This window comes from Rhinichthys klamathensis, unplaced genomic scaffold (assembly GCF_029890125.1).
Source record: "Rhinichthys klamathensis goyatoka isolate OS25496 unplaced genomic scaffold, OSU_Roscu_1.1 h1tg000123l_1, whole genome shotgun sequence".
Taxonomy (NCBI): Eukaryota; Metazoa; Chordata; class Actinopteri; order Cypriniformes; family Leuciscidae; genus Rhinichthys; species Rhinichthys klamathensis.
The window spans coordinates 3,252,846-3,276,097 of record NW_026606660.1 but is presented as its reverse complement, the minus strand read 5'-3'; the positions used below and the strand labels follow the sequence as shown (position 1 = coordinate 3,276,097).

General features: G+C 39.8%; 1 protein-coding gene across 4 annotated transcripts in view; it reads left to right on the top strand.

Annotated features, from left to right (window-relative positions):
* prkd3 (protein kinase D3) overlaps positions 1-23,252 on the top strand; it is a 102,872-nt gene that overhangs the window by 67,508 nt on the left and 12,112 nt on the right. The window contains exons 4-10 of one of the 4 annotated variants that reach the window (XM_056255898.1): positions 11,970-12,101; positions 14,282-14,439; positions 16,723-16,912; positions 17,009-17,080; positions 17,171-17,354; positions 18,727-18,850; positions 20,295-20,372. In XM_056255898.1, coding sequence (XP_056111873.1) covers positions 11,970-12,101; positions 14,282-14,439; positions 16,723-16,912; positions 17,009-17,080; positions 17,171-17,354; positions 18,727-18,850; positions 20,295-20,372 — 938 coding nt within the window. Of the gene's footprint in view, positions 1-11,908; positions 12,102-14,281; positions 14,440-16,719; positions 16,913-17,008; positions 17,081-17,170; positions 17,355-18,726; positions 18,851-20,294; positions 20,373-23,252 lie in introns of all 4 variants that reach the window. The other 3 variants (XM_056255897.1, XM_056255900.1, XM_056255899.1) reach the window with 3 other exon arrangements.

Below are 23,252 nucleotides of genomic sequence, written 5' to 3'. Positions count from 1 at the left end.
AACAGTTTTGCTCCGCACGACCACCATTATGCATGCATGTCCGTGCAAACGCGCGCATTTTACATGTGCCTTTAAATTAGCGATTTAACCCTCTGGGGTCTGAGGTGTTTTCGGGGTCCTTGAGATGTTTTGGCATGCTCTGACATTTCAGCTTTTTTCAGTTGCTTATAAACATATTAATGGCACAGGTGAAATTACACTCTATATAGCACACACAGGGCTACCATAATATGTGAGCAACATGTACATGTTTGTATATTTGAGAGAATATTGTTTATGCGTGGTTATTGAAAAAACTAAAAAATAGAATTTCTAATATAAGGCCACAAATAACATACTAAATATCTGTCCACAAGACTTTTGACTAGTGGATGTTGTCACCTACAGTTTTTGCTTCAAATTGATCTGAAAATCATTCTGCCTAATCATTCACATAAAACAATAGATTGTTTTAAATTGTGAAAAACATTTTTTTGTTTGCAAAGGCAATATGCGCATGGGCGGAACGGCCCAACCCCCTCATGAATAATTAGGCAGTTCTCACCTGAGCAGACTGCATACTAATGAGCCTTTCATTCAGGGGTGTCACACAAGAAAGAATGCAAGGACAATATATATATAAATAAATAAATATTTATACACACACACACATATATATATATATATATATATATATATATACCAACAATCAAAATATAAATGAAAGCCAAAAGCACATTTTTAGTCACACCTTTTAGCCATCCACATACCATTTTTAGCCATCCACCGCGGTAAAAATAAACCAGTCGCATTTCAAAGTCGTTCGCGAAATGACCGCCAGGTGGCGCAAAGGGACATTTAGCAAAACGTAAGTGGGGCTAATGTCAGTAGCCTAAGGATGAAATACTACAAGTTATGGTAATTTCCAAATAAGCCTACAACAAACATTTATAGCCTACTCCGTAATTGTTGGTCATACAGATAAGATATAATCTTTTAAAACTGTAAAAGGCTAAAGTATAGGCCTACACTCACAGGCTAAAGACAAAACGTTTTCTCGCTCATGTGAGAAAAATACGTTTAGGTATTTCTCCGTGAGAAAATTCATAGCCGAACGGTAGAACTTACGGTTCATCATCAAGATGACACGGGTTCAAATCCCGCACAAACATGGTCTGTTGTAAGTTTTATATTTATTTAGATTTGTCTAGCTCTAAAACTCTGTTACACCATACAGTTTTTTTGCTTATAATTATAAAATACAATTATCATGCATTTCCATTTTACACTAAGGAACAAAATAGTATCCAACAGAACGACTTTGCATCTGTATAATAATAGGCTACCAATCGTAATTTCAAAAGCAGTTCTGTAAAAAATAAATTATATATAGCCTATATATATATATATACTATATATATATTTTTTTTCAGGGCTGCCAACTCTCACGCATTGAGCGTGAGACTCACGCAATTGACCCAAATCTCACGCTCTCACGCCACACCCCCGATTTCTCACGCTGAAGTGTCAACCCGGTCGGTCAAATTCCTAAAAGATATACACTCACCGGCCACTTTATTAGGTACCCCATGCTAGTAACGGGTTGGACCCCCTTTTGCCTTCAGAACTGCCTCAATTCTTCGTGGCATAGATTCAACAAGGTGCTGGAAGCATTCCTCAGGGAGTTTGGTCCATATTGACATGATGGCATCACACAGTTGCCGCAGATTTGTCGGCTGCACATCCATGATGCGAATCTCCCGTTCCACCACATCCCAAAGATGCTCTATTGGGTTGAGATCTTGTGACTGTGGAGGCCATTTTAGTACAGTGAACTCATTGTCATGTTCAAGAAACCAATTTGAAATGATTAGAGCTTTGTGACATGGTGGAAGTAGCCATCAGAGGATGGGTACATGGTGGCCATAAAGGGATGGACATGGTCAGAAACAATGCTCAGGTAGGCCGTGGCATTTAAACGATGCCCAATTGGCACTAAGGGGCCTAAAGTGTGCCAGGAAAACATCCCCCACACCATTACACCACCACCACCAGCCTGCACAGTGGTAACAAGGCATGATGGTTCCATGTTCTCATTCTGTTTACGCCAAATTCTGACTCTAACATCTGAATGTCTCAACAGAAATCGAGACTCATCAGACCAGGCAACATTTTTCCAGTCTTCAACTGTTCAATTTTGGTGAGCTCTTGCAAATTGTAGCCTCTTTTTCCTATTTGTAGTGGAGATGAGTGGTACCCGGTGGAGTCTTCTGCTGTTGTAGCCCATCCGCCTCAAGGTTGTGCGTGTTGTGGCTTCACAAATGCTTTGCTGCATACCTCGGTTGTAACGAGTGGTTATTTCAGTCACTGTTGCCCTTCTATCAGCTCGAACCAGTCTGGCCATTCTCCTCTGACCTCTGGCATCAACAAGGCATTTCCGCCCACAGAACTGCCGCTCACTGGATGTTTTTTCTTTTTCGGACCATTCTCTGTAAACCCTAGAGATGGTTGTGCGTGAAAATCCCAGTAGATTAGCAGTTTCTGAAATACTCAGACCAGCCCTTCTGGCACCAACAATCATGCCACGTTCAAAGTCACTCAAATCACCTTTCTTCCCCATACTGATGCTCGGTTTGAACTGCAGGAGATTGTCTTGACCATGTCTACATGCCTAAATGCACTGAGTTGCCGCCATGTGATTGGCTGCTTAGAAATTAAGTGTTAACGAGCAGTTGGACAGGTGTACCTAATAAAGTGGCCGGTGAGTGTAGTTTATCTATAGATCTACCTGTTGAGCCACTCGTGATCTACTAGTTATACCGCAAATTAGTTAAAATATCCCGTAATCTATCTAGAGCGAGCGTGCATGCGAGACAGATACAGTATTGTGCTCCAAACCATGCGCGCGCATGGCAGAGAGGTCTGTTCCCTACAACCTAGAGTTTTTAAAAACATGGTTTTAAGTAAAGTGTGATTTGCCCGGGGGGATTGGGATTTCCTTCTGGTCTAAACATCCCTGCTTCTGCTGAATTATTTTAATCCCCACACCCCTCCCTCCACAGCTAATCAATGCTATAGGCTACTTCACCAATATCAAATATATAAAATAGAAATATGCAACAGGCACGTTTAAACGACAAACAATAAAATCAAAACCCGCGTTTCAGTTGTTCATTAGTTCCAGTGGCCCTAATGCATGCACGGCTTTTCAAAATTTCACAAAGCGTGTTGAGATTATTTTGAATGAAATATTGAAGTTTATAATTAAGTGTTTTGGCACACCACGCCGAGTGGCCCTATGCATTTTTCTAAAGTTGGGTTTTATTCTGGCATGGTGAGTTAGTGTTCGACAAACGCGGCGGCGCGTTCATTTAGATTAATTTATTTTTCTCATTATTACAGCTAAAATAACTTAATAGGCGACTCCGTAATTTTTTGGTCATACAGATAAGAGTAGAGTAGCTTACATCGTTCAAAACTGTAAACTTGTATTCATATTAGGCTAACGACAAAAACAGTATATCTGTCGTCTCTGTCTCCGGGAACTGCGCGTCACAAAAATGAACCGAAATAAGCCACTTCAGCTCAGTCACGATAAGAAATCGGCTATGTCTAAAGCCTTTAAATGTCTAAATATTTAGGCTAATAAATATTATCTGATTATGTAGGCTAATCCATATGAAAACGAGAGGTACAGAGGATCTACTCAAACATGTAATGTAAGCGCTTCCCAATGAGAAAATGACAAGACAAGGGTGAAAATCTCGCTCTAATTAAATAGGCTAAATCGCCCTGAATTAAAATGTAAAAACAGATCAAATAATGTATTTGTCGAAATGTTGCGATATTGTTACATTTAAGTTCATAATTATTCTATAAATGTTATTTAATTTAGCAGCATTACCACGAAGCACCGTGTTTCGATATTTATTTGAATAATACAAAATAAAATAAAAACTTAATTCACAAATTGCATGCCTGGTTGTAAGGATCCAAAGATCCCTGTAGACTTTAATATTGAGTTGAACATGACAACAAATTAACATGCGTTTTTTGAGATTATATTTAGTTTTGCTTGGAAAAAGCTGGCCCAAACCAGTTTTATTTCATCAATTATTGAAATAATGAAATATTTAGTAATAAACTTTTATGACAGAAATATCACTAGGCTACATGTAACTTAAATCATTTAATTCCTTCATTATCAACACTGTCTAGAATAGCGATTTAAGTGTGAATTGCGACTGTGAATTGTGAATTGTGAATTGTGAAATCTTTGTGTTAAGCCGATAGCCTCAGACTCCGATAGCCTGTGGGGGGGTTGGAGGGAGAGTTGCTGGACAAAGGTGTTAATGTTCCTCTTTCATATGGAGAGTGTCGGATAGCCAGCCTGATGAGCAGGCAAAATTATTGTAAGGATAAATCTGTGTCCAAATGTAGGCCCCATCTTATTAAATTATAAATATTGTAGTTTATTTATTGTAGCCTATTTAAAGTTTTTTTCACACAAAATTTCAATTGAAGTTATTGTAAGGTGAATTCAACAAGGCATGCTGTGTCTTTGAAGCAACAATTAAAGGCTAAATCATTTTTTCGTGATTTGTATGGCTGACACGCAGCGACATATACAGTATTATCAGCTGTATGATGTGTTTTTACCCTGAAATGTTTAATTTCGAGAGAGACCCGGCGCGCGCAGCGAGGGAGACTAAATAAACTTGTTAAAAAGAGATCCAGCGCGAGAGAGGCAAAGAGAAACGCCTGTTTTTAATTTAATTATGTTTCTTTGGACAATTTTCGTTTTGTACTGTTTTAATTGTTTAATTTAGCTGTAATTTATTTGGCAATACAAATTTAAAATGTCGCAAGAATAAGATTAGCCTAGTGTTTCTTATTTTGCATCGCAAAAGAAATAAACTCTAAACCCGATGCAACCCTGTTTTAAATTTAAAAAAACTGTGCCGACACTTTATTTAAACCTTGAAATGTTCGAACTTGGTTTCAAACTTAAGTAATTTTTGTGTTCTTTTACATTACACAATAATTTAGCAGACTAAAGACGAGCTTCTTCATTTTCATTTTCTGATGCAATCGGCTGACAATCTTCCTTCATCAGTTTTTGTCGTTTGTGCAGCGGCTGCGGTTCTACAGGAATGTAGCAAATTTATGTTGTAATGATAATTAAACAAAACTCTTGACTTTAAATAAGTAAACAGTTATAAACAGTTACCTATTTAAGCATCAAGGTGGTAAAATATAAACGCTGTAGGACAACATCAGTTAACAACATGTAGGCCTATGCTACATTGAGATTCGATCTCGGGTCGAATGAAGCTCCTCGAAGCTCGTGTTGTTGCGTTGATCACTGAGCTACCGTCTGTATGCTGTTAAAGTTGTAAAGTCTCATTGATGTAGCCTAAATGTTTTTATTGCAATGTTTTATGTTGAAATGTTTTCATTATTTATTCAATTACATTTCAGTAGCCTAATTTCAGTATTGTGATTATGAATTATTTTAACTACGTTTCACTTGTTGAATTCATCTGCTACCAGCTTTCAATCGCTCTGAATCAGATTACGCATTAGAGAGAATAAACCGGAATAAACGAACACTTTTCAGAGTCTATGATTGTAGCGCCTCTTAGCGGTAAAAGGCAGCAAATACACCACACATTTTCCCGCTGCGGTGGAACGGCTGATGTGGGCATTGTCATGGCTTGCCTCGACATTTGCGTTTGAATAGCGTGCGTCCTCCGTGGGCGTGTCAGATTAACGCGTAATGAAGTGTAATGAGCTGGGGAAAAAAATACTGACAGCACTCTCTTTTCATACAGATTGCATAAACTGAGAATATTTGTTTTTTATATAAATTACTTCATTTAAAAGAAGAGAATTCAAGCTTCATAAAGAAAAATCTCTCGTGCCTGTGTGACAAGTATTCGCGGAGTTACAGTTAATCTTAGGACGCGTTTCAGAATGGACTTCACTGACAGAGAGAACGCAGAACTCGCATCATGTTTGTTTTTCTTTATTTGGTGAAAAGCACAACACTTTGTTTTTATTGTGAGTATCCACAAAAAAAATAGAAACTTAACAGGATCTAATGATGTATCACACTTATATGTAAGATCAAAATCAACCGAGTATTTTGAGTCTCTTTTGCACTGATAAGAAAAAACGCGAGACAATCGCGCCGGCGCGATAGCCGACCCCAGGGGGTTAAAAGCCCCCGCCGGTGATACCGGTATTACCGGTGTTGTAACACGTCGATTAACCGGTGTGAAAAAATCCTCACCGTCACATCCCAAGTTCCCATTGCAGGAATATGACCATCTCTGTGTTGAGGTCAAGACTCGCCTTCGTTCGCGAGGGTGGAGTTCCCATCCCCAGGCCCCGCTCTGGTGTTTTTTCTGGGCTACCTTCCCAGAAGAAGGCTGGGTGACCTGGGGATTACAGTGAGGGGTAATCCACCTGGCAAAGCCCCGTGGATCCCTCACTCCTCTCTCAAACCGCAGCCGTTGGAGCTCCCCGATGAGTGTGCTGGTCCCTCCGTGGTGGACCGACCAGCCGTCTCGTTCGGGGCCCCTCCAGAGGACAGGATGTCCATCGCAGCATCGGAAAGGGAGCTGGGCTCTGGAGATGATGACTCGACTGCGCTGCCTCCCTTTGGGAGAACAGCGTTGCCCGAGCCGGATCCAGAGATGGCAGCTATGTTAAAAAAGGCCGCCAAGGCGGTAGGGCTCACCGTGTCCCGAACCTTCTCGGTTGGATTATTGGTATCTCGGAGCAGGTCGGTCTGGTTCTCAGCCCGCCGCTCCGGTACCTTTTTTTCCTGAAGTGCATGAGGAGTTGACAAGGGCATGGATGGCACCTTTCTCTGCCAGAAATCACCTGAGTAGCCTCACTACCCTTGATGGGGGAGCGTTGAAGGGTTACCAGGCTATCCTCCAGTGGAGCAGTCTGTTGCGATGCAGCACATCCTTGCCCAGGCGGTCCAGCTGTTTGGGACCACTTCGGGGCCGCACAGTTAAATCTGTTGCCCCTCCGGACTCGTCCCTCCACCAGTTTTTTTTTTTCCTGTCTGAGTGGACATCCCTCGACACAGAAAGACACTGGCCACAGCTGGTCCCGGGGCCCCCACAGAAATGTGTTTCCCAGTGAACCTTCTTACACACAACTGTGCTAAAGTCAGGGAGGAGATGGAGCAGGTCTTGCAAGTTGCCCCTTATTGGCCCAACCAGACCTCTCCTCTCGACATCCCTTCCTCTGAGTACTTTCTCAGGGATGGGGCATGATGGCACCCACGTCTAGACCTTGGAGAATTCCAGGTCTGGTTCTAAAAAGAATGTGACGCAGAGGTTCTGGTTATTACCGCAAAAAAAGTATGCCTGTAGACCATCACTTCTGTGAGAGCACCCTCTTAAAATGAGGCAGGCTCCCCCTTAAGCCCCGTTCACACTACACGCGACCAAGCGATGCGATACCATTCATTTCAATGGGGAGCTGGCGATTTCTGGCGACACGCGCGACAGCGACCGTTGGCGACCAGATGGGGCGTGTTTCGGGAGCGACTTTCGGGAGCGACAACCAATAGGAGCGGAGCGCGTATGGTCCTTCTCCACATCATTGGATGTCATTCATAAAGGCAACCAGTAGTGGGAACTCCCACTAGCGACCTCATCGCCAGCCACTGGCGACATGCAGCGACAAAGTCGCTTGTAGTGTGAACGGGGCTTTAGAAGTGGAACCTATTCGTTGAATTGAGTCTTCTCTCCGTGAGGAAATCCCAAAGGTGTTCGATCACTTCACTGCTTCTTTCCTGCTAATGGTTTGGAGTTAGGGCTGTCTCCTACAACTCAAAATGTTGTTGCCTCTGTATTTACGCACATCATGATGCAGTGGATACAAATCCGTGGGAAGCACGACTTGATCATCAGATTCCTGAGGGGAGCAAGGAGACTGAATCCACCTTGCGGATAATGGTCTCTTACCCTCTTGGGACTTCTCTCTGGTGCTACTGCACTGCAGAGACCTCCCATGAGCCCTGTAGGCAGTGAGTTAAAAATCCTGCTTTTAGAGAAACAGTTCTCCTGCTTGCTTGGTCTCTATCTAGAGGGTAGGGACTTGCACGCATCGAATTATGCCTGGAATTCGGGCCGGCTAAGTCTCATGAAGTTGAGACCCCGGCCTGAATATGTGCCCAAGGTTCCTACCTCTCCTACGGGACCAGGTGGTGAGCCAGCAAGCGCTGGCCTGGAGGAGGCAGACCCAGCCCTGGCTTTTCTCTGTCTGTCCGCTCCATTGCGGTTAAACGTGCTCAGAATGCAAAACCTGGACCTCAGACCAGCTCTTGTCTGTTACGGAGACCAGTAGAAGGGAAGGCTGTTTCCAAGCAGAGGTTGGCCCACTACTTGTGGTTGCCTTCATCTTGGTGAAAAAGTTTTCCCAAGATGCACGTGCCCACCTGGGTGGTGAGCTCCTTTTAAGTGAGATTATTGCTCCCTCCTTGGCGTTGACACAGAGTGCCTCGCTGAACAGATGTTAAATAGAATTGGGGGCTGGGCAACACCTATCACGTTCGCTAGAGAACTAGCCTATGTGTCGAACCGCTGCTTTCCGTGGGCTCCCTTCACATGAAACCAGTATCACTGTAAGCCCGGTTCGAAGTGTCGGCTTGCTGCGCCATTCCCCTCCCTGGGCTGGATACGTGCGCAATTCTTGCTCCAGTGAGTTTCCCTTATTAACCGAACCCTGTCGAGTTCCTCCATACCCTTCAGCAACGGACGTGGCGGAACGTCCGAAGCCAGGCCTATCACTCGTATGCACTGGTGGAACCTGTTTTAGGCTGGGTCCATATGTTGTGATCCCTACGGCGATCCCATATGTGTATTCTTCCACGGTACGCCTCCCTGCGGCGAGCCCGTGTCTTCTCTCGGCAAAGCCTGCTCTGCTGTCACTGTCCGGTTGAGTCTCCCCCTGTTTTAGGCTGGAGCCACCCAAGTGAAGTTCCATATGTTGTATTGCCCGGTCATCCGCCCAGTTCATATGTGTATTCTCCATGTTACCTCCCTTCGGGCAGGATGTGGCTTCCGCAGCGTCCCTTCCTTCCATTGATAGGGTATGTGTTCCCAGTGGTCCTGTGGAACAGCAGTGGCTTCCCTGGCCTAAGCCCAGCCATCTCCGCCTCAGGTTGCGGAGGGATCGGTAGGCTTTTGTCTAGGCACTGGAAGGTGACAGCACTAGTGGCGTTTTAATTGGCATCCCAGTCAGTCGACTACGTCGAACGTAGTCCCCTCGCCACTATTGCTGGACCACCGCTAACTCCGATTTACGCTCGGCTCCTCAGCGAAAAAGCAACTAGTGTGTGTATCCACTTTCGGATTTATACCCGCGCCATGTGATACAAGTCACGCACGCCTATTCCATTGGCTCATTTCAATAGTACCTTTGAGATGACTGGCTTCCTGACGTGATCCCAGTCAGTCGACACGTCGACTAGGTCTACGTTCCCTCCTTCAGGGAAGGAGGGTTACAAACGTAACCGAGACGTTTTATGGTCTTTATGCCACTTCTGTGTGTTTGCAGTGGAAAGGCGCCTTATAAGAGTGAAACTTTCAGCAAGGTCAGCGTGACACCCAGCAATCCACAAACTATTGATGATTGAATGTGACATCAATCCAATATAGAACCAAATCCACTTGGGAGTGAGTTGATCTGACATGTATTGTAAAGAAGAGTTCGTTAGAGCCATGATATTGGACCAATGTTGGTTTTTGAAAGTGTGCTGAATTTTTTGTGGATTGTAATTTTGTTAGGGATGGGATTTTAAAAAGCTACCCGAAAAAATTTGAATATTTAATTGACCGTTCGCAGGCCCCTCCCACAAAACGGCCATTGTCCAATCACACATCATAGCAACCATTACTATGTGAGCAGGTCCGTCAAACATTGACTCCAAGCAAGATGATGAAGCGGTGCGCCCACGGCGTTTGTAAATCACACACTAGGTACCCCGAGAGATTGTCTGGAGGAGTTGTGTTCTTTCCGTTTCCAAAGCCGAAAATACAACGTGAGCGGTGCCTACAATGGATAAAACAGTCTGGACGGCCCCACTCCCAGTTAAATGTGTCAAACATGGTTAACTCGAGTGCAGCGTGCGTGAGACTGAGACACTGAGATTAGTCAAAGAAACACAGATCAAAAGTAAAGATCAGCAGATCAAGAGGATCCACAAAGGAATTACGTTTTCTAAAGGGTTGTTGTTTACATGATATTCTCGGGGGAAAATGAGCAGCAATCAACTAGCAGTGCAGCACCTGTAGACTACAGTTTAGAGGAGCGCACGCTTGCAACGGGGAAAACATGAAGCTTAACGTTACTTGACAACATCAGTTCATATATCAATATCGTAACGAATAGAAATAACCTTAAATAATGTATTATTATGCAGGTTATCTGCATCTTTCCGTCTCTTATCTATAGTTACTTTTTAAACACGAAAAGCGCATTTAGCATGACACGCAAGCGGTTGCCGTGGTAATGAACAACCTGCTTGTTAAAGCGAACGTGTTAATCCTGTATCTGAGGCAAAATTACTAAATATGCAGCGTGAGTTATATATTTCTAACTCCAAACATTAGCCATTGAACCAGCTTATAAAATCTTCTTCAAGGCTGTGCTGGTTGCATTTGAGGTACAGGTCATGGGGTTTCTCAGATTTAGCTTGAGACCGGTATAAGCATTCGCCTCGATAGTAGTCGTGTCTCCTTCATTGGGTATTTTTATATTTTGAATATATCCCTCCACTGCATACTGTAACCCCTTTTGCCTCGATCTGGAGGATATCGCTGAGGTATTGCTCCAAAAAAGGTCACTGACACGCACGGGTATACCTCTTCCCGTCATGGCAATCTGTCGCGCTGGTCGTGTTTGACCATTTGTTTGACGGGCGTAGTAACAATAACTAGGGGGCGTGGCTTTTGCGAACGGTCAATTGCGGTCATTATTTACTGTCTGGTCTAATTATGTCACAAAATTAGACATTTTTTTTGGAACTCTGTCAAGTAAATAAACTGGGTGTGTATTTATAGTTTTCAACAATGGAAGAACAAGTTGCTTTTTAGTTGCTCACAATTTTGAGGAATACCATCCACCTGTGACAGAAATCTAGGACACTGTTTCTTTCTCCCCATTAGATATACTGTGTGGTTTTATCAGAAACAAGAGATTGCACGTTCTTTGCCAAGCAGCAAATGTTTCCAGACCTTATACTTTCATTTTAGGAGTGTATTTTGTGTCCTTGGCAGATGCTTTCTTACCGAACGACTGACAAGAAAGTGTTAATGTTTTGTGTGTATCAGACTAAACCTTAGGTTCTGCCAAAAACAGTAATACTGTATTGCCAGTACAGTCAGTGTGTGATTCACACTTAGAGTAGTCGCATATTAAGATAAAACCACAAACGATTCAACAGGAACTGTAGAAACACATTTGTTGCACAGTTTTGTTCCACAGGCTTACATGTTCACTTTCTTATTACACACATGAAGTGATATTCAATTATTTCAACCTCTTAATCATACCTCATCATGAATTATCTAAATGAATGCATTCCAGTCTGAGTCACATCAGTTAATCACTTACTTTGAATCAAACTAAAGGATAGCCTTGTGTGGTTTTGTCTATGATTTTGCCTTCAGGATATCAAACTGCTCATCTCCCATTGGTCTGTAGACCGCTGACTAAAAAAAAAGATAGAAAGAAGGTTGGACCAGTTGTTAAAAATCACACAAAACAAGTAGTTTCATTGTTCTTTGTTATGAAATATTATGACTACTAGACTTTTAATTATATGCTGCTAATGCTGACTAATGTTTTGTCTTTTTGTTCTTTTCTTTTGCTTTTTTTTAATTTGTATTATTTTGTCCAGTGTTTTGTTGCATCATTCATTCTTTGCCTGAGTTGTCCTTTAAGTTACATTTTGATTCCAGCTCAAGCTACAGTGGAAGATTTCCAGATCCGACCTCATGCTCTTTACGTCCACTCCTACAAAGCGCCCACGTTCTGTGACTACTGTGGAGAGATGCTGTGGGGACTCGTCCGGCAGGGCCTCAAATGTGAAGGTAGCAGTCAAATATAAACATTTATATTCTAAATAAATATATGCTCCAAAGGTTTTCATCATTGTTTAAGCATGCGAATTTAAGTAATGATTTGAGTATTATTGAATGTAGAATGCTGCAGTTATGACAACTAAAATCTCTGTCAACAGTCTACCAATATTTTATTTGCCATTGTCATGACAATCATTGCACAAGGATTAACAATCTCAACAATCGTTCATGCACTTGATACATCTTGTCCCACAGTTGTTATTATACATCTACGGACACACTGAAGCTTGCCATTGGCTAGTAAATTATTTTATTTTACTGGCCAGACTTTTTACATGGAATGCAAGAACAATGCTAATGGAAAAAAAATCTCTATATATAAAATATAAATCTCAAACATTAAAGACAATTAAACAATCTGTAGTAAAAAAAAAAAAAAAAAAATCTAATTACAAGCAATAGCACAAATACACAATAAAACAATAATGCAAATGAAATAAACAGTGCTTTTCAGGTTTTTCAGGTAGATCTAACAGAAGTTAGATGTAGATTATGTACAGAAATTGAATAAAGTAATCAGATGTAAAATAACTGCATAGTCTACACTGTATAAATTAAATATAGATTAATCCTTAATCCTAAAGTTATTCAGTCAAGAGCAGTGAGTGATTTTTTTTTTTGGTCTTTTGTTGTTTGATTAACATTAAAAACACAGTCCGCAGCAGGAATATTAGGCTGCTGTCACTTTAAGACATAATGCACGGATCAAGTACTGTTTTCTTTACACTTTCAAAAAGCCAACAAAACAACTGAAATTATATTTTTGTTTATGTTTATATTATCTTGCTGTTTATTAAAACAAAGTCAGAATCGCTTCGAGTTTTTAAAACCTTTTTTCAATGTTTCAAAAATCTACAATAATACACGGGAAAACACATATTGGTTGTATATTTTTTAAAGCTATGTTTTCTCTCTTTTTTGCCAAGCTGCTTAGAATTCTCAAAATGAACTTTGTTTTGGCCTGATTTTGTTCGAAACAAGTTCATTCTTTGATTTAGCTTGAATTTTATCTGGGTTTTTACGTGAAACATCTTGTTTTCAGTCTCCCATGTCCATGTTCGTATGAATTGAAGTCAATATAGTGCAGTCTTGTGTGACTGCAGATATATTATTAATAATAATCACTCAATCAATCAGAATATAAATGACTCAATAAAAACCAGGTGTTCAGTAAAAACCAGCTAAGATCATTACTACCATTGTTATGAAAAGAAGAAAAATTTAGAAAGGATTTAATGTAATCCAATCTTTGTTTGCCGAGTGATCTAGGTGACTGGTCTCCCTGATGCTCTTGTGTCTGAATGGGAGTGAATCCCTGCATTCATATTCCAACTTATGGAAAACTATCCAAAGAAGAGGGAAAGCTGTTTTAGCAGCAATTGGATGATTAATGCTTTTTGCCTGTTACAGTTTGACACACTTTTTTTTGTCATTTTGCACTTTTCAATTAAAATAATTTCAGTTTGAGTTGATGAAAATTACATAACGAATTATTGATTGGTTCAAAAGACAGCAACAAAAGAACAAGTGATCTGAATCAAAGGATTCTTCTGGTTCAGAGTGTTCTTATTGAGTCTGCTTTAAAGATCTCTAATGTATTCAGGCACGCTGTGTGATGTGTCAGTGCTGCCATCGGTCTTTGAAGCTGAAATCAGGGGCTGTTTGAATGGAACCCAGTGTTTCTGCCAAGCGCTGGATGTGACATTCAAAAGCTGCATGAAGATTATGGGCTCCAGTTGTAAGAAGCCACACTGATGGATACAAGCTGTTCATATGTAGAGGCATGCTAAAACACTTTATGCTTCAGACTCATGAAGTTTAGATCTAAAATCTCCACCCAGTCCTCAGGAGATTCATTTGGTTTCTCAGGAGGAACTAAACATGCCTAAGTAGCCACAGGTCTGCAAGTTTGAAAAGAGAAGCGGAGCCCCCTGCTGGAGGTCTGATGAAATTAGCCTTGTGTGTGTCTGTGTAATCTTATATTGAGTCCTTAAGCCTTATACTCGATTCTCATCTTCTTTACCTTATACCTGAACCCTAATCCTATTCCTGATCTTGTTTTAAATCAAATCTCAGGCTTTCTTCTGACTCTAATCCTGAACACTAAAGCTTTCCTTGTGGATTTTTAGGATGTGGCCTGAACTATCACAAGCGATGCGCCTTTAAGATCCCTAACAACTGTAGCGGTGTAAGGAAAAGACGCCTTTCCAATCAGTCTCTGCCCGGACCTTCGCTGTCTGTTCCCCGTCCTGCACCAGCCGAGCATGCTGTCATGGGCCTGGAAGAGGTGAGGAAAGATCTGACTTACTTACTATTTATTTATTTAGAAAATTCAAAATCATCTAGGAATCTTTCCATAGCACTCTACAATGAATCAAAACAAGGGGCATTTATTACTATAAATTATTAGGGGTAATTACCCTCCTGTCACGATTCGATACATATCACGATACTGAACTCACGATACGATATTATTGCGATACTCCATGACATATGCGATACTCAAGACATATGATAAAAGGTTAACAAAAAATGTACTGTTGATTAAAATGCTAAATTTGGTATTACATTGTGTGTGTAAATAGGCTTGATTCATTGAACCCAATGCACAGGACAATAATGACACCAGAATAAAAATATTCATGAATCTGAAGCTGAAAATACAGAATTATTTTAGACGAATATGCTTTCACTCCGTCACTGACTACATATATATTTAAAATAATGCAGGCCACTTTTTAGTGGTAACATCAGACATTTGGCATTATCAGGACCCACAAATATTCCGCTATTGCATTATTATACATTATATTCAACATTATATATATAGTAGTTTAATGTAGTACTGACACTAAAACTCTGTAAACTTGAATTGAAAACAGTCATTTTTATTCTGGGTGAACTATACACAATACATATTGTTGCATTTTTGTATTGCGATATATTGTGACATTATATATTGTTACACCCCTATAGATTATTGATAAAAATATGAAATATACATTTATTATATTTAATTTCTAATATATGACATGTTACCTGTGTAAACCTTAGGGGATCTGACACATGGACACAAGCTTTTTAAAATTGATTTACCAAATTTTAACTAAAAAATTATTAGTGACGAATATCAAGTTAGTTAGAAAATGTCTAGTATAATTTCTTGTACTACTTGGTTTGATATTTTGTGAAGTGGAATACACACTGTTTAAATGTGGGATAGGTATCCAAATACTTTTTATGCTTTTACCTGTCATTAATTCATAATGCTAGTTCAATTTAACACTGTGTTGTGACAAATGGGTTAAAAGATATGCATGTGATAAAGCGATGGCCTTGCATTAGCCTAAACCCAAACATGGCAAGGACATTATGTCCCTTTTAGTTGTCTCACAATATCTCCCTCTGACACTTTATTTTCCCTTTTAATTTTATGTTCATTTTATTTCAAATAAACACCTCTTGAGGCCTGGCACTGTTGCTGTCCCCGCCAAACCTTGCAGCTGTATTTAAAGCATGGGTACATTGTGAAATATAACAAAATCAGGCTGGTGGCAGTTCAGACCTAATAAAAACTCTTTCCACATAATTGCATGAATGCATAGAAAACAATAATAAAAAAAAATTAAGGTAAATCAGGTCACTTTTTTGTTGGTCAGTCTCAAAAATCATCTATGTTTGTAAAATCGTCTATGGTTGAACAGGTTTTATTTTAACTAAGTGGTCAGTTTCGAAATATTCTTGAGAAGACCGCAATGAAGTTCTCAGTTCTCTGTTTATTTGCAGTAATGAATCTGAGCTGCCATTCCAGAACGCTGTTACTGTAATGTGTGAAAAACAAACCAGTGAAGATCATTTCCACTCTTTCACATGCATCTAGACAAATTGCTGCAGCACTCTAATAAATGCCACTTCAAAGGTTTCAGTTTCTTTAATGTTTTTCAAAGTTATCTCTTATGCTCACCAAGGCTACATTTCGTATTTGATCAAAAATACAATAAAAACAGTAATATTGTGAAATAATATTAGTTTAAAATAACGGTTTTCTGTTACAATGTAATTTATTCCTGTGATCAAAGCTGATTTTTTCAGCATCATTACTCCAGTTAGTCAGTGTCACATGATCCTTCAGAAATCACTCTAATATGCTGATTTGCAGCTCAATATATATATATTTTTTTTACATTGTTGAAAAACGTTTGTGCTGCTTAATATTTTTGTGGAAACTGATTTTTTTTTTTTTTTGCATCCTTTGATGAATAGAAAGTAAAAAAAAAAAAAAAAGCATTTATTTGGAAGAAAATGCAACCATGTGAAAGACTTTACTATGCCTTTTGGTCAATTTAATGCATCCTTGCTGAATAAAAGTATTAATTTCTTTAAAAAATAAATTAATAATAATAATAATAAAATCTTTTCTTTTGAACCGTAGTGTATGTTCGTCATACCGTACTACTTATATTATTCTGTGGTATGCAGTATGTGTATGTGTACTGTGACCAATATGTGAATTGCAGCTAGTATTCTTTTCTGAGCCTATTTTTTCTTCCATTGATCTCCACTGCAGCAGCGCCTCCATCAGGAGCCAGGTAAGCGGATGCCATCGTGGAGCGGTCGGCCAATCTGGATGGAGAAGATGGTGCTGGGACGTGTGAAGGTTCCTCACACCTTTGTGATTCACAACTACACCCGTCCCACCATCTGTCAGTACTGCAAACGGCTGCTAAAGGGGCTTTTCCGCCAGGGCATGCAGTGTAAAGGTGTGTATCGCTGTCTTCCTTCACTCTTTCTAATAAAGAAGATATTTCTAGTCAAATGTAGGGGAAAAAATGATCACACAGTGTTTTCTTCAACAGACTGTAAATTCAATTGCCACAAGCGGTGTGCTTCAAAGGTACCAAAAGACTGTCTTGGAGTCTTCAATGGAGGTATGGTCATTTCAGCCACATCCAATTAAAATGAGAAAAAATGTGCTAACATTAAAAATCATCACATAAGTCTACTGTATGTTCTTTCAGAGCCGGCCAGCCCTGGTCCTGACTCTGATACCACGATGGAAGTAGACAGCAGTGATGTGAACAGCGATAGCAGTCGGGGTCTGGATGATTCAGAGGAACCTACCACTCCAGAAGACAAGATGTTCTTTATGGACTCCCCCTTCATGGACCGTGAGAAAGATGAAGAACCTGTGAAGACCATCAGGTATATGCTTTGGACAATACATATCTTGTGAAGGTTGGAGTTAAAGCATAAAGGAATAGTTCACCCAAAAATGAAAATTCTATAATCAAAAAGGCCTTTCTCTGGGTCCTCTGCTAGCTCCAAGGCACTCATGCCTTATCATTGACTGAGAGCATGTTACTCACATCTAGTTCCAGGGAACTACATGTTGAGTAAGTAGAGATGGATATTACGAATTGGTGGAGTTTATGACCCATGATATGGCCAGATTAAGTTTAAACTGAATCGCTTGTGGCCGGTTAGTCCTCTCCAGTGAGCCTTACATTTCTCCTGGACCTGCACACTGAGGTACACTGGTTCATGGAAGAATCCTTATTCAGCTTGTGTAGTTACCTCTGCACAGTTGAATTATTCGAATGCGTAGGGACTATGCAAGCAGGGATATGTGAGGATGCCCCAGGTTGAAGAGAACCTTGCTAGCCCTCGTCCCGTCTTGCTCTCTAAGCCACGTCAGACAACATTGCGGCTGGTGGGCAAGGCATGCCTTGAAGGCCTTCTTGAAGACCTGGACCAGGGCAAGGGGTTGTCCCCTGAGGCAGTCAAGGAACTGTGCACGTGTCAAGCATTTAGGGGTGTGATTAGACCGTCCTCCTTGACAACCTCTGGACTTTTCGGCACTCCCATTGAGACGGTGGTGAAGTTAATTGTTCATTCCTCACCTGATCTGGCTCCTCCTGCTCAGGTTCTCAACCTCTACTAATGGTCGTTTGTGGGGTATATATTTTTTTGTTAAAAAAGGGAGGAGAAACTTGCAAAGAAGATGGGTTGATACCCATTACTGGCTAAGTGAAAGTCAGAGCAGGGCCTTTAGCAGAGCTGGATGGACTTTATCGTGGTTAGCAATCTATTCTATGTCGCCCTCTCCAGTTCATTTAGTCTGGACAGATAGAGAACTGATGAATATGCCCTGCACGCTCCCTTCGGTACGCTCTTCCCTTAAGCTGGGGTGTTAGTGGCCGGTATGATGATATTAGAGTTGCTAAGAGTGACTTCACACTTCATCTGTCACCTGCTTCGGCTGCTGGACGTAGTATTGTGGACTTAGCTGAGGCGGGATTTTAAGATTGACGTCATTTTACACATGCCTCAGATACCGGGTTCAGTGGTACACATACCCATGGCATCAGCATCTGATGCCGCGTCTCATTACCTTGTCAGGGAACCAGGATTACATACATAATCCTAAAATGTTTTACAAGATTTCCATATCAAAGTCCTTCTTCCTAAACAAATTAAAGTGAAAATATGCAAATTTACCAAAGTTCTGAGTTTTTCTTGATTACTGATCCACATTCACGCAATAGATCTGATGTTTTTTCGTGTCTCTTTGAAGCCCCTCGACCAGCACCAATATCCCACTGATGCGTGTAGTTCAGTCCATCAAACACACCAAACGGAGGAGCTCCACTATGGTCAAAGAAGGATGGATGGTGCACTACACCAGCCGAGACAATCTTGTAAGATTTGATTCCATATTTACATGTAAAGCTGCTGTTTTGTTTATTTATGTGATGAATGCACTTTAAGAAGAAAGCATCTATGGGCATAACTGTAATACAATGTGGATGAATAACTAACTGAAACTGCTAGTTAGTGTTACACCGTATCCTAACTACACGCGAATCGACGCCACTACGCACGATAAAAGTGATCTTTTCCATGTTAATCAGAGTTTCTGTACTAACCAGCCGCGACGGCGATACGCAACTATTCTATTTTAGAAACCGTTTATATTTTTCTGCGACGCCGCGCTGGAACAACAAACACAAAGTGTGGCAATGATAATCTCAGGTACTGTTTATGTGCTTTATTTAATGTTAAAAGCATGCAATGTGACTTTGAATATCATTTAGTGCTCCCAGCTTTGTAGCTGTAAAAGCAACAATAGATAATTCACCTCAGATCTTGAAATTAAACAAATGGAAACAAGAACATTCAAACTGTTAACAAAAAAGTGTATTCTTTGACAAAAATTGTTTTAGTAACTCAGTAGCCTATGTATTTTTAATAATGTTTAAATGGTGTACTATTTGTGAATTTGATTATGTAGCCTACTTATCCATTTTCTTGCGAGTGCCGCCAAAATGACTCTCTGGTGCTGTGCACTTGCCGCTAGACTCCGCCCACACGCTGTTCTGATTGGCCGTGGGTTTTGATTGATTTTGACGCGTCTCGCAGTCGCATCTAGTGTGGACCGACAAATTATTTGTCGCGTCTGGTTAGGACACGGTGTTAGCCATTTTTCAGTAGCTCAGCTGGTTTCACCAGTGGCGTAACTTTGTTAAACCTTTGAAAAGTGGGTGGGACAGGAGTGTGTGTGTGTGTGGGGGGTTGCTCATACAATGCTTCATCAGATATGTGTAAAAAAAAAAAAAAAAAAAAAAAATTCCATGCCCAAAACCTATTTCAATAGTACATTGAGTTGACTTTATCAACATATAAGACATGTTTAACAAGTTTCATTCTTACATCTACTATAATCAAATATATTGGTAGTTCCGAGGTTCTTCATGTCAGTGAATAAATACATAGATTCGCAATGAATATTAGTGTGCTCAAATGGAGTGGTGGTAGAATTTTTGTTAAGCGTGTCAGAGGTTCTGGGTTCTAATCCACCCTAGCATAGTTTTCAAAAGGTGGTATGGACAATATCGACCCTGGCAAAAAGTGGTGGGAACATGTCCCACCTGTTCCACCCGCAGATTACGCCTATGGTTTTCACAATCAATTATTAATGTCCTTTCAACAGTTACACATTATAAGTAGCATAAACCTTATACCATCGTCTTGTACGTCAAATTATTTTGCATTAGAGTAAATATACTGAATTGTTTGCTCATTGTTTACTGTATTGTTGGCTTTCTGGAGTTTTGAAGTCAGTTAAATCTGTTTTGTCCTCAGAGAAAGAGACACTACTGGAGACTGGACAGCAAGAGTCTGACTCTGTTTCAGAATGACTCGGGAGCCAAATTTTACAAAGTAAGAGTTTTACTCATATTTAACTAAAATACTTTGATTACAAAAAAATGTTGTGTTATAATTGTCAGGGTTCATGTATAAATTATATTCTCTATTGGTTGAAAAATGTGACATTCACGTGAATATTTTAATGTGATTGAGAACAACCTTTAGAATGACACTGGAAATTATAATATTGCTCATATACTTATAACGAAACTGATTATGCTGCAGTTCATCTTTGATCTTTGTCATGTCAAAACATTATAATTAATTGCTCATCTAGAGCATTGCAGACAGCTAAAGGCAGTAGTATTTTCCCCTCTCATAAATACCACTGAGGTCTCTGGTAAGTACCACAGAATACCCCCTCCTCCTCCTCCTCTGCTTCAGCGCAGCCAAAAGCCATTTAGAAAGAGACAGGACGTGCATCAAATGCACTGTGTAGTGATATGGTTATTGCTATATTTTACTGCTGTATTGAACAAACCAATATAATAACTTTTATTCTGAGACGTGAATGGCATCACTGCATTTATGTATTGCATTATACAGTTTGTGTTTGTACATTCTAGTTGTACAGCAAGTATGATGGTAGATCATTTACTGCTCCTTCGCATTTTAAAGGATGTATGTTCACTTTTAAGTAAATTGGAATGCTGAGTTGACCAAATGTTATTATTAAACCTCATAAGTCTGCAATTTAATTAGGATTTTCTTATTTCTTTACTTGCTGTACAATTTTCACTCGTAATTGCTGGTACATTTTACAAAAATGACAAAGAAACAGCAAGTAACTGTTTTAATTAAACATTACAGTACATTTTTAAGACTAATATAATATTTTCTTGTTGAAAATACTCCAATACTCTTTTTTTTTTTTTTTACAACTTTGGAAAAATGTTTTACTATATAGTCTGGATTCCAATGAATTTAACAGTGAAAAGTTAACTTCACAAAAGTGAACAAAAAAGAACTCCACATACTGAGTATGATAATATAAGATGTTAAATGTGCATTAATAAATGTGTAGTTAGTTGTGTGGCTAGATATGAGTATAGTGAGTATAGGTTGCATATGGTCAGAATGTGTGTTTCAGATGCATTTTAATATAAGTGGAGAACTTAAAATATTTTAAATGGTGACTACTGGTGAGAATATTTTAAATAATACTTTTATTCAGTAAGGATCCATTCAATTGATAAAAAGTGACAGTACAGATGCTGTTATTTTAAATGTTCAGTCCAACTTTATATTCTTTAGCTACTATCTACTTTGTTTGGAAGTTGAAAAACATTTTGGTACAATGTATATGTTGTATTCGTGTTGTATTGCAAAACCCTTGCTGCTATTGAGGTGGGATGGTTGGGTTGAGGTTCAAGGGAAGGGTCAACAGTAATAACAGAAATGAATTACTGATATACTTACAAGCAGGTATTTTTAAAGGGGTCATATAATGCCATTTTTGTACAAGCTAATATGATTCTTTAGGGTCTAAATTAAAAGTTTGTAATATACTTTAATTAAAAATTCTCATTAGTATTGTAAGAAAACACTTATTTTACCTGGTCAAAAACAGCTCTGTTTTCAGCACGCCGTTTCAGTGCATATGACTTTACATGATAATGAGCTTTGCTCACCCCGCCTCTCTGTTCTGTGCATACACCGTTTGTAACACAATAACACACTAACCATAACGCGTTGTTCATTATAAACATGGGATTATGAATTATATTGAGAACGTCGTACATAGAAAACATGCCGTAATGTACCCTAAGTGTAAACCTTGGACGCATTCATTGTGAAGCGTGCAAGCGATTTGCAAAGATTAATATAAAGATTAATATAAAGATTAATAAAACGTTACACTCACTTCAGTTCTTCTGGAGGTTCAGCAGGAACACGAATAGATGGTACCGATCCTTTATTCAGGTGCAGCTTCTTAGCAAAACCAGCTTTATACTGATCCTCGTTTATAAAGCAGTCTGGTGTGTGAAATGATTTGCGCAAACATGAAAGCATTGACGTTGCTCGTGGGGAATATTCCCTTCGAAAACAAACTCAGCCACTGCGTCTTCAGCGGTTCGGATTTAGGAACATTAAAATGACTGCTGTGTTCCTTATTGCACCCAAGAACAGAACACCACAATCGCTTAGACGCCATTCTGCTCATAGACAGTGCTCCAGCATATCAACAATGACCGCGCTGGTCCGTGCAGACTATGATTGACAGCTCGCTCACGAGCGAGGGAGGGTTTGTGTTGAAACGCTGCTGTCAATCAACAATCGTGGGAGGGGCGTCCGAGCGTGTGACGTCACACGCTCGAACGGCTCAATTTGAGACAGGGGAAAACATATAAGGAGATTAAAACAAAAACACTGGATGGATTTTTATCATTATATGATGGTTGTGTACAGCCACTGCCAACACACATTTCAGTACAATCAACTTGTAAAAGTGCATGTATCATTATATGACCCCTTTAAATACAAGTACAATAAAAAAAAAACACATGTATGTACACAATAAGTGCCTTGTATCAAATGATACATTTTTAAATGTTAGTACATACTGTATAGTTAAACACACTTAATTTAAAGTGGATCCAAACTTTCTATTACCGGTAATCAAAGAATGCTGAAAAATAAATCTATAATTTATAATGCTGCACAACTGCAAACCATCATATTAAAATGACTACTAATGCAGGTGACACTAAAGACAGGAGTATTGAAACTTTAAATTCAGCTTTCCCTTTGATAAAAAAAAATGCAGATTTCTTTCAAAAACGGAAAAAATCGGACCAACCTCAAACTTCAGAACGGCGGTGTAATGACTACCTCCTTTTGGACTAACTCTGGGAATTGTGCTTTGGTTACGTCTTCTTTAATGTGCACACA